This window comes from Saccopteryx bilineata, chromosome 2 (assembly GCF_036850765.1).
Source record: "Saccopteryx bilineata isolate mSacBil1 chromosome 2, mSacBil1_pri_phased_curated, whole genome shotgun sequence".
NCBI classification, from domain to species: Eukaryota; Metazoa; Chordata; class Mammalia; order Chiroptera; family Emballonuridae; genus Saccopteryx; species Saccopteryx bilineata.
The window spans coordinates 46,905,633-46,919,509 of record NC_089491.1 but is presented as its reverse complement, the minus strand read 5'-3'; the positions used below and the strand labels follow the sequence as shown (position 1 = coordinate 46,919,509).

General features: G+C 42.9%; 1 protein-coding gene across 4 annotated transcripts in view; it reads right to left on the bottom strand.

Annotated features, from left to right (window-relative positions):
- Positions 1 to 13,877, bottom strand: part of TLE1 (TLE family member 1, transcriptional corepressor) — a 90,668-nt gene that overhangs the window by 28,848 nt on the left and 47,943 nt on the right. For all 4 annotated transcript variants that reach the window (XM_066257024.1, XM_066257025.1, XM_066257026.1 and 1 more), the window contains exon 9: positions 2,662 to 2,778. In XM_066257024.1, coding sequence (XP_066113121.1) covers positions 2,662 to 2,778 — 117 coding nt within the window. The remainder of the gene's footprint in view (positions 1 to 2,661; positions 2,779 to 13,877) is intronic.

Genomic DNA, 13,877 nt, shown 5'->3' with positions numbered 1-13,877 from the left:
GAACTTTATCAGTAGCCATGGGTACACTATCACTTCACACATAAGACTAACGTGAACCAACTTTTAGTTAATTTGCTACGTCAGTATGTATACTTTAAGTGATAAAAATAGAGGCACACATGCGCCAAATAAACATGTGCTTACTATGTGTCGAAACTTGTTTTGATAGAAACGGACAGAACTTTCCGGTAGACCATATATATATATATATATATATATATATATATATATATTTTTTTTTTTTTTTTTTTACAGAGACATCGAGAGAGAGTCAGAAAGAGGGATAGATAGGGACAAACAGACAGGAACGGAGAGAGCTGAGAAGCATCAATCATCAGTTTTCCATTGTGACACCTTAATTGTTCATTGATTGCTTTCTCATATGTGCCTTGACCATGGGCCTTTAGCAGACTGAGTAACCCCTTGCTCAAGCCAGTGACCTTGGTCCAAGCTAGTGAGCTTTGCTCAAACCAGATGAGCCCGCGCTCAAGCTGGCGACCTCTATCCACTGCGCCACTGGTCAGGCTTAGGTGTTTTTTCTAACCATAATTAGGGCATTATATGTGGGAGACTTAATTTACTTTCTCCAATAATATGTAACTTTAGACACTCTTATAAAGGCATCATGCAGTTCACTAGTTAACAACATAAAATTATAACCAATGAGAAAGCCTGGGTAATTCTAAATAGTCCATTTTAAAAAATGTTTTCATGTAATAAAAGAAAATATTAATAGTAAAGAAAATTTGCTTTCTATTAGTAAAATCCACAGAAAACCATGAATGCTTTCAGATGTACAGAACCCAAGGATGGTGTGGTGAAAAATATAAGCTAAAAGTGTTTCCCTTTTAGAAAAAAAAACAATGTATTTTAAAAAATAGTTAATGTAAAAAAAAAAAGTTAATGTAGTATATATATATCAATCAAACTGGCAAAAAGTAAGAAACAACTAATTTATTACAATAGGACATTGAAGTGAATCTGTTAAGTATTCTGTAATTTTAATCTTAACTTTGTACTAAACCCATCTGCAAGCATAAACCTTGATATGCTAGTATATGCCTGTTAAGGGTCTGAGGCCTTTGCCCCAGATTCTTCTACAATCTACATCACCTCAATACATCACCCTCAACCATCTATAAAACTAGACATACATGCCCATTACAAAGCAGTCATGCTGAGCTATGGATTGTAGCTCACCCGTGATTAAATAACTTGCACACACAAGCAGAAACAACTTGGAATTGTATCAGCAAATTTCTTCCTCATATCATGGACCTTCTCTCTAGCATGTTAACTAACAGTCGAGGCTGTATATAAAAGTACCCGTATGGGACACTAGCTCTGGGCAAAAGATAAGGGGCAAATATTATGTGCTAAAAGGCTTGGGCTGGGGAGGACCCAAAACCTGTTTCTTAGGATATTATAGCACAAAGTGTAGACGAATTCAAAGGACCTCTGACAAAATATTTCCTCCTAAGTTTCAGTTTGAGAATCCTAGCATAGTGATTAAGAGATGGATTCTGGAGTCAGACTGTCTCCAGGTTCAGCCACTAACTCTAACCTTGAGCAAATCACTTACAAGTTTTGTGCTTCAGTTTCTTTATAAAGTGAAGGCGAGGGCACCAAATTCTCAGAGTTGTCTTAGAGTTAAATGAAACAATCCACGTAAAAGCACCCAGCAGCTGAAACTAACTTGAGCTATTGCTCAAGAAACGCTACCCACTGTTAGCTACAGGCGTGAGCCAGCCAGTGGGAGGCAGAGATGCCTAGTGGGTAAACTTCACATGGCCTGCACACCAGTCAGCCAGAGGGAGACACTTCTTCCTCCAGAAGCAACAGGAAGTGGCCTGGTTCAGCTTTCTACTCTCATATTATTCCTGAGAATGTGTCCGTCTTGAAACAGACACTTGGGAACACACAAGGAAATTCCAAGTTACCTGTCAGCTGCAATGTTTCTGATGCCAAGAACAGAACCAACAAGCATTTGGCGTGATATGCTCTCCCCGTGAATGCGGTTTCAGCTAGCTTTGAGTCAACAGTCCTCACCCTGTCAACCAATCACACGACCTCACCTGCAGGACCTCAATTATACACCTCTAATACTTCTTCCATTATTACCACTCAACTGCTTGCTATGCAAGAGGGTAAATACGAAACAGCCTGAATATACTATCACAAGAGCATCCAAAAGGTACTTCGTGACACTACAAATCTTACCCTGATCATTTTTAGCAGCATAGCCCACCAAATTTGCAAGGCCCAGGAAAAAATGATAATGCAAGAAGACCTTGTTAAAAATTGAGGATGTGAAGAAGGCTGAGAGTGGAGCATTAGATGCAAGAGTGAGACAGGGCCCTTTCCCACACGGGGCCCTGTGCAGCTGCCCCGTCCGCACACCATGAGGCCAGCCCTGCATTCCTAATCCCGCTTCAGAGTAATGCAGGCAGGGAGCCCACCACTCAATACTGAGCCCGGCAGAAGCATAATTTACAGTTCTAGAGGGAAATAAAATCCTGCAATGTAAGAATCTATCTTCTTTATAGCATTATTTTAAGGGATGTGTATTATCACTACGATCTTAAGAGCATGTCTGTACCCGCACGTAAGAAAATAAGCAAGTAAGCAACAAACACTATTTCAAGTTCTCTATTTACTTACATAGTGGCTGGAGTCCTTATCATCCACCTTTCTTTTTTTGATGTCGTTGGAAAACTCAGGCCCATTTCTGCGTTTATCTGTGCCTCTTAGACTGTCTGGGACCAGGAGGGAATTACTCTGCAAGACAAAAAAATTAATCAAAGATTTCTTCCCGGATCTCTTTGTACACATGAAAACCCAACCTGAATGTGATAGCTGTTTTGGAAAGGTGATGCCTACACTGCCTTTCATTCCATTTCATTCATCTCCTCTGAAGACTTGGATGGCAAGCATTTATAGAACTTCAAGTGCTTTAAAAGGGGAGACCCTGACTATGTAATCAAACTATCCTTCAGGCGCTACTCCATTCCGTTAACTGTTGGAGAAATGGGAGCCTGCTGTTTCTATGTGGATGTATTTTTATTCTTTCCCACTGTGACTTCCTGGTCAAGAATGTGAATGGCCTGAGTAAAACCTGAGGTTACTCTATTAAGACTTACTCCGTGACTGCAATACTCAGTGTGGACAGCTCTAAAAAAACCACAAAGAGAATAGGTGGGATTAGCAGCATGGTTTCCTAAAAGACAAATCAACACTTTCCACAGCAACCATGAAGAAACGCCTTTTGAATTCTTGTAATTTATTGTTGAAAATAAGATTTGATGTTCCTCGCCAAAAGCATGGAAATTTAAGACCCAAAGAGGGAATTTCAGCCAGTGAATGTTCAACAGCCAGGCCAGTTCTCACACATAAAAGCAGAAATGAGGACTAATCTTTTCCACAAACCACACAGGATTCATTCGCATGTGCCGAGTACAAGTTGTTGACCCGAAGAAAAGAAGCATTTTAGATATTTGGGGGGGTCACATGGCATGATCTGACAGCCCGTCAGTTCTCATCTCCTCTAGGCTAACGCATCAGAACATGTTACAATGAGTTATTTTAAGTGCCAGATTAGCATATGCAAGGGGGCAATTTGTTCAGTGATGTGTTACTGCCTTGAACAATGCTGAACAAGCTGTGCAAAGGCCTCCTTTCACAAAGCAGACAACCCTGATTTTTGAAAGATGTTGGAGAAGGAAGGAGGGTGCCCAGGGCCAACAGACAATCATGTTACCTTTCTCTGCCACAACTTAGGAAAGTCTGAGGAAAATCTTTGCATTAGACCACCTCTCCTGACATCGTATGCACCAGCCGCAAATCTTTTCTGCACATTTTTAACCACCACCAGTATTCCTTCCTAACTAGCCTGCAGTAATCAACCTGATGGCTGGTTCCCAAAGCTCCCTGGTGACAACTGTGGACCCCACCATTAGGGGCACCCACAGCTCAACCACATGCAGGAGGAAATAAAAGCTGGGAACCAGAAAGCAATCTGAAGCCTCTTTCCCCACATCAGGGGCTGACTGACATGAGCCGAGTTTCTCATTCATGACTGTTCAAGCTACACAAATGCCACGAGGCCTACAGAGAAACAGGGGGAGGGGCCAATGCTAATGCAATAATACAGACACTCAGGGTAATGTCTCTGGCCCAGGGTGGGGGACTGAAAGGTGAGCTGCCTGGATCCCTGAACTCATTACCTTGACAAATGTTTGCTATAAATGAACCCCTCCAACCCAGACCCATGCTGCCTGACAAGCTACAGAGACTTAACAAAAGTTTTGCAAGTGCTAAAGGTGCACTTAGAAAAGCTGAGCCAAGGTAAGAAGTAGCCCTTTGTGCTGAAACATAAAATGTGTCCAAATACACCTGTTATAGGTTGTATCAGCCCCAAAGTGTCCTCTTCCAGACTGAGCAGATACATTTAAGGACAGGGCTGTATCAACTTTCTATCTGCCCCCATGCCCAGAACCTAGAGTTGGTGTCCATTGGTAATTTTAAAGTCTCTTGTCATTTCGCCTTTGTTGCCCGTCTGCTGTCCCTAGCACTGGGCATCCAAATAACTTGGCTATTCCTTCCTTTCCCTTAGGTGAGAAGCAGGGAGGCTGAGTGACAGACTCTCACGTGTGCCCTAACAGGGATCTACCCAGCAAGCCCCCTACAGGGAGAATTCTCTGCCCACCTGTGGCCATTGCTCTGTTGTTTGGCAACTGAGCTATTTTAACACCTGAGGCAAGGCCACACTATGAGCCATCCTCAGTGCCTGGGGTCAACTTGCTCCAAATGCGCCATCGCTGTGGGAGAAGAACAGAGAGAGAGAGAGAGAGAAAGAGAGAGAGAGAGAAAAGAGAGAGAGAGAAAGTAGGGAAAAGTAGAGGGATGGAGAAGCAGATGGTCACTTCTGTGTGCCCTGACCAGGAATCGAACCTGGGACATCCATAAGTTAGGCCGATGCTCTACCACTGAGCCAACAGACCAGAACCACGTATGTGGCCATTCAAAGACAGCTTTGAATGATCTTATTTTATGATGTTGAGTTGTACTGCAAACATAAAAGTAAACAACACTTCTGTGAGAACAATACAATTTTTGTTAGAAACAGCAGCATTCCTAGAGCTGGACTTGTAAGCATGTCAAGTTCTGAGGCCTCCCTGTCTTCAGGTTAAGAGTTATTACTGGGCTCTGGCTGGTTGGCTCAGCAGTAGAGTGCTGGCCCGGCACATGGAAGTCCCGGGTTCGATTCCCAGTCAGAGCACATAGGAGAAGCGCCCATCTGGTTCTCCACCTCTCCCCCTCTCCGTCTCTCTCTTCCCCTCCCACAGCCAGGGCTGCACTGGAGCAAAGTTGGACCGGGTGCTGAAGATGGCTCCATGGCTTCTACCTCAGGCGCTAGAATGGCTCTGGTTGCAATGGAGCAACGCCCCAGACAGGCAGAGCATCGCCCCCTGGTGGGCATGCCAGGAGGATCCCGGTCGGGCACATGTCGGAGTCTGTCTCACTGCCTCCCCACTTTTAACTTCAGAAAAATAAAAAAATTTTAAAAAGTTATTACTGCAATTCCCGCTTGAGCAGCTGACATGGACCTACACATTGAATGCATTTCTGAAAAAGTCCCAAAGGGGCCCTGGCCAGTTGGCTCAGCGGTAGAGCGTCGGCCTGGCGTGCGGGGTACCCGGGTTCGATTCCCGGCCAAGGCACACAGGAGAAGCGCCCATTTGCTTCTCCACCCCCACTCCTTCCTCTCTGTCTCTCTCTTCCCCTCCCGCAGCCAAGGCTCCATTGGAGCAAAGATGGCCCGGGCGCTGGGGATGGCTCCTTGGCCTCTGCCCCAGGCGCTACAGTGGCTCTGGTCGCGGCAGAGTGACGCCCCGGAGGGGCAGAGCTTCGCCTCTGGTGGGCGTGCCGGGTGGATCCCGGTCGGGCGCATGCGGGAGTCTGTCTGACTGTCTCTCCCCATTTCCAGCTTCAGAAAAATACAAAAAAAAAAAAAAAAAAAAGTTCCAAAGGGTTACTATAAATCTGTACAGGGTTAGTCATTGGCACCCCCTGCTTATATAAAAATTGGCCCCATTCAAATAGCAGACTCAGACAAGTTATGAAACAAAACATCCTACCACATCTTTGGTCCTGTAAAACTTACTCAAAACAAGGCAGCAAGGAGTGTGGGCTGGAGAGGCCTACCAGTCAAGAGGGAGGGGTTCCTGGCTTACATTGCAGCCCCACCAAAGGCGGACCACTTCCTTTTACCTTTGTCCCCATGGATGGTTTTCTGTGTGTAATCACCTCTGACATCCTCCCAGCTCCAATGCTGCCTTCATTATTGTTCTTAATTTAAGCCAATATATAGTTCCAGTCTAATGAACTTCATGTCAGCAACAACAACCTTCTGGATAACTACTGCAGAGGTGACCACAAGGTTCCTTCATTTGCTCCCTAGGAACCCAACCAAAAGTGACTTCTTGGGTACTGCTGGGCATCTCATGATACCACAAGTCTTTTCCTCTCCTGCTGTGTTTTTCCCCATACCATCTAATGGCTCAGGTGGAACACCGTCATTTTGATGATCATTATGAGCCATTTCATGTATATTTTAAGAAAGAAGTGATTATACCCGGGTATTAACTGAGTATCCTCTGGATCCTTCAAAATTTAGGGCTATTTCTTGATTTGTTAGATTTGGAGTAGGATAAGGGAGAATCACATTTCACACGAACGCTGAAACAGCATTTAAGAAGAGGGGCCCCGGCAAAAGAACAAAACTAGGCTGCTTCGTTATTTATTATTTAAAAAGTTAAGTCATGCATTCTGAAAACACAAAAGATCAAACCTTTGAAGAGGCCAAAGCAACCTTAAAACACATATTGTTCATCCCCCTACCCCCATCCTTTTATCTGGAGGATGCCCAGAGAGGGGACGCAGATCTGCCTCAAGTCAAGCTCTTCTCATTAAGTCAAAATACCACCTCTCTCAGAAGAATGATTTTTTTTTTTTTTTTTTTTTTACAGAGACAGAAAGTCAGAGAGAGGGATAGACAGGGACAGACAGACAGGAACGGAGAGAGATGAGAAGCATCAATCATCAGTTTTTCGTTGTGACGCCTTAATTGTTCATTGATTGCTTTCTCATATGTGCCTTGACCGTGGGCCTTCAGCAGACTGAGTAACCCCTTGCTCAAGCCAGCGACCTTGGGTCCAAGCTGGTGAGCTTTTTTGCTCAAGCCAGATGAGCCCACGCTCAAGCTGGTGACCTCGGGGTCTCAAACCTGGGTACTCCACATCCCAGTCTGATGCTCTACCCACTGTGCCATCGCCTAGTCAGGCAAAGAATGATTTTTGAACTCAATTTATGTACCTGAATACTTGTACCCAAATATTCAATAGTTACCACTTACAAGTCACACTGTCTCTTTAGCCAATGAAGTTTAACATTCTAAGGACAGAATAATGCCTAATATATGCTGCATGGTTTCTCTGTTTACCTCCTGAACACACACACACACACACACACACACACACACACACCACAGCTCCTTCATTTGGTTGTCCACAATACCAAAAATATGAGCATAAAATTGAAAAATGAATATTTAACAGCCTACTTTAACTGACCTAAAAAGAGTCCCAAATCCTTACATTTGTATTCATGAGTCCTTCCATTTATAACCCAAGATTTACACACGAAAGAACTCAGCAGAGAACAAAGCAGTCCAGGCCCACAGCCCCAGGAAGTTCCATGTGATGGCAACCACGGCTGAGAGTAATCCCACAGACCTTTCCTCCCAGAGTCCCTATTTTGAAAGCTTTTAATCTACCAAAGAGCATTCAAAAAAAAATCCATCTTTCCAATACTTGCTTTCCAAATAAATATTTAATTATGAATCAGTTTTATTTTTTTGATCAGCATAAGAACTTATGTTACCACACTGACTGATATACTCTTAATTCTTGCCAAGAAACTCAATGTTTTATTTCACCTTGCAGCTGGTAAAATTTAAATATCTGCCAGAATTTTTCAAACACTGTAATTATCGAGCAGACTTCTACGACAAATGTCCTGAGGACTGGGATTTCCAGACTGGATATACATTTTCGTTTTAAAATTTTAAGAACAACAACAACAAAAATCTTCTTATTTACCTTATGTCTTCTATAAGGACTCAAAATAAGAGTTTTATGCAGCCCAGGAGGGATATTTAAGTCTGGGCAAATCAAGATCTGAAAATACATTATGATTTCAAAACAAACTAAAACTCTAAAACCATGACTATTTTCTGCACCTTTCATGTTGTGCACACGGGTATATAGCCAAGTAAAATGATAAAGGGAGATACATATCCGACCTGTCTCTCAAGAAAAAGGAACCCCCTGGAATACTTAGTACCAGACAGAAAGGGTCCAGAAGACCCATGTGCCCAACAGGCACAACTTTCTCTCCGTTTTACATTGAAACACACATGAAATGACTAGATGAGGTGCAAGAACAGAGAAAGCACATTCCTCAAGAAGAAAAACCTGTAATTCTTTAGAACATAAAATCTCAATGGGTCTTTTCAGTGAGAACAGGGAAACTGTTTGCTATGACTAATATATGCTTCTGAGGGTCACTTCCTGCACGAACAGTAATGTGACTTTAAAGAACACTAATTACAGTGAGCAAAGGAGCTACTCAGAGAAAGAAAAAAAAATAGCAGATCTTCCAATATTACAATCGGTGTGCACTGCTTCAAATTCTGAGCAGTCTCCTAACTGGATGAACCATGCTTTGTAAAAACACATACCAGGAACATTCTTTGCTATAGTTCAATGGAATCAACTTCACTAGTTGGTATAGAGGTTTGAACCTACTGAGTAGAAGCAGACAATATATTCTCTTAAAATACAGTAAAGGTTAACATCCCAAGTAATTGTTAAACCATATCTTCATGTAAGAACTTACTATGTTAGTAAAAGAAAAAGTCTGTTGAACTTCAGAGCGCGCTCAGTCAAATCAAAAGAAAACGTCAAGATTTGGACTTTGTATTTGTTACCTTTATGTTCTGACCATTCCGGACAACGTTGTCTCCATTTCACGCTCCGATTACCCACTCAAGACTAAGGTCAAGAAACCCAGCTGCTTCAATATGCATAAAACCAGTCTTTATAGAGTCTTATTCCAAGAATTGTACTTTTATTTTAGCAATTTAACAGTAATAGTTGTTCATGTATGCTGAGCTAGTCTGAAAGGTAAACTCCAGAAAATATGAAAGAAAGCAAGTTTAATGAAACGTTACATTGTCAGTACTATCAGAACACTTGTTACAAAGCCTTCATATATCCCTCATCTATTCTGAGACCTCAAAGCAACTCTTCTGCCAACCAAATCTCAACCTTGCTTGAAGCCACCAGCAGCAAATCTGAAAGGAAAAACCGCTCATGGATACAGCAAAAGCTAGACAGGTTTCCCTAATGTGAAAATAATGTACATTATTCAAATGGATTTCTTTAGCTGCCATGCTGATTCCCCTAGGGAACTTTCTCCTCCCCGCAGGAAAAGTGTTTGTGTCAGAGGTACAGATTGGAAACTCATGACACCTCATTTATCCTCCCTTACGCTGAGGCAGTGGGAACCTAATTTGCTAGCACACTCTACACTGACAATTAACTTCTTGGTGAACATTAAAACAATTAGGTAACGATGCACCCCATCACATCTGTGTGCCTTCTCCACCGACACCTGGTACCAATTAAGTCATCAGCCCACGCTGTACTTTTTGCTGCAGTCCAATTGGTCATTCACATATTCTTCCTGACATTTCCACAAATGTGTTTTTCTACTCATAAAACCAATGAGATCCCACTTGTCAACTGAGAAAAGTAGAAGTGGACAAGTGTGGATATGTGTCCACTTGGCAACCAGATCACATCTCAGAAGCTCTGGCTGTGAAGTGTATACATCTGTGAAAGGTATACATCAATTTTTCATAGTAAAAATGCAAAATACGGAAAAAACCGGTGTGCTCTTGCACCTTGATCTGTGCTGTGGGTGTAGAAAGGGGACGCAGTCAGGACTCCCGGAAAAGAGCGTGCCATGTAGGAGATATACAAACGCAGTCAATGCTCAGGCTAGTCAAGGTACTGAACCAAGGGCTGCCTTAGGCATCAATCCCCACATCCCAGCCTGCCCTTCCCCCCCACCTTCACCAGGTAAAGCAAACAGAAAAAACTTCAGACCTGACAATAAATATAATCATTTAACAATACTGTTTCAATGAATTCAGAATACCTTCATTCCCCTAATCAGGACCTTGGTTACAGCAAAAAATCAAATCTGTACTTCAAACCTTTTTTAAAAGCATGTTTTTGAAGAGCTACATAGAGGTTACTGTTCCTCTTCTTTCTCCAGCCCCTGGTCTCATTTCTAATGCAACACAAGGCCCTGAAACTAAAGGCTGGGTCAGGACTTGAGTGAATTATTTGAGTATTGACGGCTCTTCCATCCAATTCCCATTATCTGAAAGACGAGCGACGCAGAGCTGTTGCCTACTGCATTCCAGAGGGAATGACAAATAATTATGGGGCCAAAATGAACATAAGATTTAGGAAAATCTGCTCCAAATGGTGGGCATCATGGTATCTAATTACAGAATGCAAACTAAGTCTAAAAAAAGGTTTTGGAAGAACATAGTCTCTACCTGTTCTGTTTTTTGTGTGTTTTATTTTGTGTGTGTGCGCGCGTGCGTTTGAAGAGTACAGATGCCCTACATTCACTGTGATCACGGTGTGACAAAACCTGAACATTTCTCCAGTTACACAGAGGCTCCAGCGTCCCCCTGGTGAGACAGGGCATTCACAATAAACAGAGCCCTCCACCTACAGTATAACAGGTACACACCACTGCTAACAGGCTAGAAACAGACAGGCTTTCCTGTCTTCAGGGGTTCATCTGTCTCATGACCGCAACACTGGTGTTCAAGTACATGGTTTGAAATTCTGTCCAAAGGTAAATCTGCTGAGGCAACTGCTTAAGAAAACTTTGGTGTTTTTCCACTGTGCCTGAATATTGAAATTTTACGTGACTCAACTCAGTTTTATCCTTTATTTCCAGGCAACTCCTTGACATAAACCAGGTCAAAATAAAATCATAACATTTAGATAAAAATACCTTCTCCTAGTCCCTGTCTATGTCTGATGAATTTCACTTATCATGAGACTGATCAAGTTCATAGGAAGCCGAGATCAGTTTCATGGTCCCAACATACTAAGAACCATGAGTAACTGCCACCCTGTCACATGGGCCCTAATCTCCACAATTTACCCATTGTATTTTTCTATTAAAAATAATAATAAAAGGTGAAGAGGGGGATGAGAAACCACAAGCAACTTTGTTGAGCATGACTAATACTGCATTTATTGTCTTGCTAGAAAGTACTCAGGGGAAGGACATTCCTAAAGGCTTGCTATGTTATGTCTCATGACTTGCTGTTTCTGGTTCCTAAACCCTCCCCCTGCGAGGCAGCCACTATCAACACTTTATAGATGAGGCTTGCCTGTGCCATCAGAGTTCCACTGATGCCTGCTTTTGTATGGGACAGGTCTTCTCTCACGCCTCCCTGTATATCACCCTGACCCCCATGCTGCCATAGTCCCTAAAGAGCCACTGGGAGATAATGTGATATTCAAAAATAAAATTTCAGAAAGCCTTACGTCTTATTTTCTCCTATGCTCCCCAATGCTGAGGGCCATTTGGGAAAAAAGTGAAGTGATGGGTGGTCCCGAATTAGGCAAGTGAAACAACCAGAGGAAAAAAAAGGACACTGCCTGACCTGTGGTGGCGCAGTGGATAGAGTGTCGATCTGGGACGCTGAGGTCCCAGGTTTGAAACCCTGAGGTCACCAGCTTGAGCACAGGCTTATCCAGATTGAGTGTGGCATCACTGCCATGATCCCATGGTCTCTAGCTTAAGTCCAAAGGTCAATGGCTTGAAGCCCAAGATTGCTGACTTGAGCCCAAGGTCGCTGGCTCGGCTGAAGCCCCTCGGTCAAGGCACATAGGAGACATAATCAATGAACAATGAGTTGATGCTTCTCACCTTTCTCTCATATCTCTCTCTCTTTCATATGGGAAAAAACCCATACACAAAGACACCACCTTACATTAAATACAGTGACGGTTAGCATAACTACATTTAAATATTTTCTAAACATGAACCCAATAATTTTAAGTCAGTTACAGGAATGACAACACACTCCCTCCCAGAGCCATGATCTAATTCCCAATGCCATTAACTATGCAAATATATGACCAGAGGCACCCAACCTCCTAGGGCTTGGTGTCTTATTGATAAAATGATCATTGCACCATTATGATATCTAATGACAGTTAGTGGTTTTCCACCATTTTACACTTGAGAACTAGTGTGATCTAGAAGGATAGGAATGGAAACACGCAACAAATAAAGTTTTATCTTACTGTGCATAACAGAGTAACAGTACAAACTAGTACTTGATTTCCAAACTCCACGTACAATGCACTGGATACTATATAAATTCATCTGAATGCTTTTTGTCTGTTGCGCATGACTTGTAAATGTGCTGCACCATTCAAAAGGTTGTTCGAGTGAGTCTACAAGTTCCAAAACATCTAAGACAACCTCAATAGTATTTTCATCAAGGACACAGGCTGTTAAGAGGCCATCACCAAGTATAAGCAACTGTGACTAAGGTCATTGGGACTGTAATATACATACAACATCTAATGGTTAACTCTTTCATGGACTGGCACAAAGTTTCTGGCAGACTGGCACCAGCCTGCAGACCGGCGGTTGAAAAACACTGAAGTAGATGAATAATACTTAAGATTTTTCTGAACCAGGAACACCCCCCCCCTTTTTTTTTTTGTATTTCTCTGAAGCTAGAAACGGGGAGAGACAGTCAGACTCCCGCATGAGCCCGACCGGGATCCACCCGGCACGCCCACCAGGGGGCGACGCTCTGCCCACCAGGGGGTGATGCTCTGCCCCTCCGAGGCGTCGCTCTGTCGCGACCAGAGCCACTCTAGCGCCTGGGGCAGAGGCCAAGGAGCCATCCCCAGCTCCCGGGCCATCTTTGCTCCAATGGAGCCTCGCTGCGGGAGAGGAAGAGAGAGACAGAGAGGAAGGAGAGGGGGAGGGATGGAGAAGCAGATGGGCACTTCTCCTGTGTGCCCTGGCCGGGAATCAAACTCGGGACTTCTGCACGCCAGGCCAACGCTCTACCACTGAGCCAACCGGCCAGGGCCACCAGGAACCCCTTTTTAAGAATTTAGTGAAAGTTATGATCTCTCCCCAGAATTAACTAAAAGAGCACTGACCTAGAACACTCTGAATTCAATTTTTAGAGGGTTCAAGAATCTTCTGAGGCCTATCTATGAACCCTGCTTGAGTCCACAGACCTGTGCTCTGGAATCTCTCCCAAATACCACCTTTAACTTTCCCCCCTTTTCTAAATGTTCCAAATAGTGATCACATGGGTCAGGAATTTAAGAACTTGCATTCAAAAAGTATTTGTGATATTAAAAGACATCACTGTGAAATGGCAACAAGTATATGCAGTGACCTCAAACAGTGCTTGGCATATAATAAGTGCTCAATAAATATTTATTAAACTAACGGGTATTTAAACATACTCTCTCCTATTTTCTTGAAAGCCACACAACTCTTAGTTAACTAATTCCAGGTCTTTCAAGCAGACTTATTTAAATATTCCCGTCAGCCAAAATGTAATTCGATTCATCTCTAACTGAAATACCTAAAGTTTTTATTAGTACCCAAGAAATAAAGGCTCTTGTTAGGTCATTTCATATTTCTTTGTTCAGTGGTAAGTATCATTCTGATAGTAC